A 5,477-nucleotide genomic window follows, 5' to 3' on the forward strand; every position below is an offset into this window, starting at 1 on the left:
TAAATGTATGCACGATGGCGCACGTGCGCAGCTGGTTTGGGTTCCGTGTAACACGGAACAATTGAATAACATAGATTTCTAAATGTATTTTGCAATGCACGCGACGCGTGGGGAAATGTAATAAATTCAGCTTTTATTCAAGTCCACAATTGCAGCACCCGGCTCCAGATTGGTTGTTGACGCTGCTGCAGGTTGTTGGCGCCATCTAGAGGTGTACTACAAGAATGCATGCAATGCGATGTTTCCCGCTATGCATTGTGGGCGGAAGACGCCCGGCAGAACATTTTTATTGGCGCATGCGCACACGTATTCCTTCCTTTCTGACATTCGAGCAAACGAGACAAGATGGGTCATCAGCAGCTCTATTGGAGTCATCCTAGAAAATTCGGTCAGGGATCCCGATCCTGGTCAGTCATTTTCAAAATGTCTTTTAGTATTTTCTTTGGAGTGATTTTTAGAGTCCGGCAGATTTTCACCGACCCAAATTCTTGGTATACATTTTGAACCACATGAGGGCTTCGCTCGAGCTAATATGGCGGTTGATGTGCAACAACGCTGGTCCTCACATTTTTAGCGCATGGTAACGTTGGCTGTTTGCAGCTTGTGGTACTATCTAATCAAGTACAGTGATGTGGCTAGGGAGAACGTCTCTTTTTGGCATAAATATACCCCTGAATGTGAATGTTGCAGGTTTATCTGCTGCTAAAACTTTGTCTCGCTATGTAACGTCGTTGGCTGGCTAACTTTGAATGAGCTTGAACTTGCCGGGCACTTATTAAATCATTCCCCATTCTTGTCTAATATTTGCATTCTTTGTTTTCCAGCCGGGTATGCTCGAACAGACACGGCTTGATCCGTAAATACGGGCTCAACATGTGCCGCCAGTGCTTCAGGCAGTACGCGAACGACATCGGCTTTGTTAAGGCGAGTATTTGCGTTGTACTCTCTGTATCCACTGTAAGTCACGGTTGGCTAGTTGTTGACATTGTTTTATATGGTAACGTCAGCGGTAAAGGAATTCCTGCTTCTGAATGCAGAGGACAGGTGTTTTACCAATCATAGGGCAGTTGAGGTGCATTCGTATTGACCCCTTTTCCACATTTACATTACAGCCTTATCCTAAAATTGATACAATTTGCAATCACCACAATCAGCACATTGTTTGTAAAAAAAACATACATTATTTACTTAAGTATTCAGATCCTTTGCTATTAGACTCCAAATTGAGCTCCGGTGCATCCTGTTTCCATTGATCGACCTTGAAATGTTCCTACAACATGATTGGAGTCCATCTGTGGTAAGTTCAATTGATTGGACATGATTTGGAAAGGCACACACCAGTCTATATGGTCCCACATTTGACGGAGCATGTCAGCAAAAACCAAGCCGCAAGGTGGAAAAAATTGCCTGTAGAGCTCCGTGACATGATTGTTGAGACACAGATCGTGGAAGAGTGCCAAAACATTTCTGCAGCATTGAAAGTACCCAAGAACACAATGGACACCATTCTTAAATGTCAGAAGTTGGAACCACCAAGTCTCTTCATGGAGCTGGCAGCCCGGCCAAACTGAGCAATCGGGGGAGAAGGGCCTTGGTCAGTGAGGTGACCAAGAACCCAATCCAGAGTTCGTGCCTCTGTGGAGATGGGGGAACCTTCCAGAAGGATAAGTCTCTGCAGCACTCTGCCAAATCAGTCCTTTAGGGCTGTGGCCACATGACAGCCCGCTTGGAGTTTACCAAAATGCTTCCAAAGGACTGAGGAACAAGATTCTCTGGTCTGATGAAACCAAGATTAAACTCTTTGGCCTGAATGCTAAATGTCACATCTGGAAGAAATCAGGCACCATCCCTATGGTGAAGCGTGGTGGCAGCATCATGCTGTGGGGATGTTTTTCAGTGCCATGGACTGGGAGACTAGTCAGGATTGCGAGAACCTGCTCCAGAGCACTCAGGACCTCGGCCTGGGGGCGACGGTTCACCTTCAAACAGGACAACAACCCTAAGCACACAGCCAAGACAACGCAGGAGTGGCTTCGGGACAAGTCTCTGAATATCCTTGAGTGGCCTGGACTTGAACACAATCCAACATCTCTGGAGGGACCTGACAATTGCTGTGCAGCGACTCTCCCCATCCAACCTGACCAAGCTTGAGAAGGTTTGCTGAGAAGAATGGGAGAAACTCCCCAAATACAAGTGTGCCAAGCTTGTAGCATCATACTTGAGGCTGTAATTGCTGCAACAGTACTGAGTGTCAGATCTGAATACTTATGTAAGGCTAATGTATTTTTTTTGTTGATAAAGGTAAGGGGTCTGAATACTTTCCAAATGCATTGTACATCACTAGCTAGTTACTTTTATTCATAATATAATCAATAGGTTAAGTATGTTCCTAATGATATTCTACAATACCATTCTGTTGATTAGTTTTAAATCTTAACATGATTCTAACCCTGAAATTGCTTTTTCACAGCTGGACTAAATGCATTGGATGCTGAAGGTTCCCCAGGAGGTCAAACCAACTGGGAATGGGATGATCAGCAATGAAAATAAATGTTTTCTGTTGTTCTACATATTGGTCTTGTCTTTTGTTGAAGTTTTGCATGATATGCAAACTGATTCCCATACTTTATAGAAACTTTTACTGTCGCCTTGCACACTGTAGTGTTTACTCTCTTGAGAGCTAAATACTGAAGGTTTTTAAGCCTATAACCAGATTGTCAACTGCTGTTGAATTTTGATATCTTGCTGCTGGTATTGACATAATGTTCTGGTAGTATGAAACATTTCTGAAAACTCAAAAGGGGCTGCTGCAAGTAATCACTTCTAGATTTGTGTACCAGCACTTGTTAAATTATGTCATCTGACAGGTTTAAAACGAATGCGTACGTCTCATTCTGGTTTGGAAAACTGAAATGCATGTTTACTGGTTGGCATGGAAAGTGCAACCGATCCTGGTAGGTAGCAAATGACTGCATGATACTCAGGGAAAATCGCACCCTCTCGTCCTTGCCACAATGAATGGGTGTGTCCCAATATCGCCTGAATTGTACACAAGACGGAGGATGCGAGATGTCTTACTGTTTCTTTATGGTTCAATAAAAGTCAATGAACTAAGTAGACCAGACCCAGCTGCTAATGGTGTCTATTGGAGACCCACCCTGTTAGGTTGACTGGTACTGAGACTTTTTTTCAACGTTAAACAGCCTAAGTGAGCCATCTTCATTTAGCCACTATCTTTGGTGTTGACTACTCACATAACGAAAAGCATTGGGTAGATAATTTCCACACTTACCAGTAATTTAGTTTTAAAGGTTAAGGGTACACTGGCAGGAAAGCGAATTGGGACATAACCTAGTTATTTCAATGGGATGGATACAGGTAATGAATTATCAATACAGATTGACCATGTCATTCACAGTGAATGTGATAACCATACATTTTTATTTTTGCAAAATAACTAGCCTAATCTCAGGATAGAAGCATAGACTAGAACCTGCGTAAAGGATGTAAACTTGACATTCACTGATATACTTTTGTGCGCTATTACACTGGCTCAGCTGCATTACAAAATGTATACTTCTGAAGCTATTTGATTATATGAGACGAGGCTTATGTTCAACATTGTCGTTATCTCTGGTTTGAAGTATCATTGTATTTGTAGGAAGGTGACTGCCCACCAGATGGCAGAGAAGTGCTCCAAAAGGAAGTGCTGTACAGAAAGGTAATCGACACACTAGCCTATACTGTAGTTACTATTCCACATTCTTCATGACCCATCACACGTCAAAATGTTAACCCCTTACCTTCACCTGCATTTAATGAAAGAGAACTCCAGTCATTTAGAAAAGTGCTGTATTGAAGTTCTCCATTTCCGAGAGGCAGCAGTGAGGTTTCAGGCTACAGTTTGATGAGGAGCTGCTCTTTCTTCTCTCTGACACTAGAACAATGATGAGATTTACATCCTACCTGAAAGAGGTACAAAGGGAGCGAGTGTGTGTGTAATAGCAGTAACTTCTCTCCATTTATGGAAGTGGAATAAAGGTACGGCAGGGTGAAGGTGTGCGTTCCAGATTAACATGCATGATTGCCTACATACTGGTTTATACCATAAAAATATATCATGTCAAGGGGGGTTTGTGTGCCTGTGGGTATGTGTTTGAGCGTGTCCCTGCGGTTTGCGTAGGTGTGTGTGTAAGTGCCTGCTTGCATGTGTAGGCCTATACTCCTTGCACACTAGCTAAAGTAGTCTATTTGATTTTGTGAAAACCCGCAGATGTGGTTGTTGTGGAGGTGCGCTGGGGACCCTCTCTCTTGTTGCAGCATTTTGACTGCCAGGCACACTCTGCAGCTCTCCCATCTCAGAGAGTACAGCAAAATAAGTTAATTTAGAATGTTTCTTGGCCCGGTTTGCATGGATATGTTCCACGGCGTTTACCTGTTTTCGGCTGCTAACACACAGAGGCACTTTTCACTGAGAGGGGCCTCTGTAGGGATGTGAGGGAATGAATGACTGATTGCCGTTCTCATTCAAGCTTTTCCAAAGCTCCATGACTCAGTCTGCATCCACAATATTTGGTGAAGATCAGAATCAATGCCAGAACTGATTAAAAAAAAAGAGAGCACATTTACATTACAGCCTTATTCTAAAATTGATACAATTCGCAATCACCACAATCAGCACATTGTTTGTAAAAAAACATACATTATTTACTTAAGTATTCAGATCCTTTGCTATTAGACTCAAAATTGAGCTCCGGTGCATCCTGTTTCCATTGATCAACCTTGAAATGTTCCTACAACATGATTGGAGTCCATCTGTGCTAAGTTCAATTGATTGGACATTATTTGGAAAGGCACACACCTGTCTATATGGTCCCACATTTGACAGAGCATGTCAGAGCAAAAACCAAGCCGCAAGGTGGAAAAAATTGCCTGTAGAGCTCCGAGACATGATTGTCGAGACACAGATCGGGGAAGGGTGCCAAAACATTTCTGCAGCATTGAAAGTCCCCAAGAACACAATGGACACCATCATTCTTAAATGTCAAGTTGGAACCAACAAGTCTCTTCATGGAGCTGGCAGCCCGGCCAAACTGAGCAATCGGGGGAGAAGGGCCTTGGTCAGTGAGGTGAAAAGCAAAAAAGTATAATCAGAATAAATCAAATTTCACTTTAAAAATCATCAACTAACCAAAATACATGTTTATTTTATGGAGGTTAAAAGTGCATACAGACCCGTGGGTAAAAATGCAGAAAACAGTCAAGAGATTATATTATTAGTGGCCAATTCACTTGCATATGATACTTCTTATTACATATTAATCTGTGCATTACTGTTTCTGCCTGTCAAATGAAGTCTTTCATTTAGTTCTATTTTGAGTGCCTGTAGTCTAGACTCGATAGAGGACAGTATCCCAGTGGCTCGATGGGCTCCATCAAACCTTTTCAGCCATTTTTGTCCCCCAATGAGAGTTCCT

General features: G+C 42.6%; 1 protein-coding gene across 1 annotated transcript; it reads left to right on the top strand.

Annotated features, from left to right (window-relative positions):
- The first annotated feature begins 274 nt into the window (after window positions 1–274).
- Window positions 275–2,568, top strand: LOC109900309 (40S ribosomal protein S29). Its single transcript, XM_020495998.2, has 3 exons — window positions 275–407; window positions 825–924; window positions 2,471–2,568. The coding sequence occupies exons 1-3, from the start codon at window positions 346–348 to the stop codon at window positions 2,477–2,479; spliced, it is 171 nt and encodes a 56-aa protein (XP_020351587.1). The 5' UTR covers window positions 275–345; the 3' UTR covers window positions 2,480–2,568.
- The last annotated feature ends 2,909 nt before the right edge of the window (window positions 2,569–5,477 follow it).

The sequence above is a fragment of the Oncorhynchus kisutch genome, linkage group LG12, assembly GCF_002021735.2.
Source record: "Oncorhynchus kisutch isolate 150728-3 linkage group LG12, Okis_V2, whole genome shotgun sequence".
Classification (NCBI taxonomy): domain Eukaryota; kingdom Metazoa; phylum Chordata; class Actinopteri; order Salmoniformes; family Salmonidae; genus Oncorhynchus; species Oncorhynchus kisutch.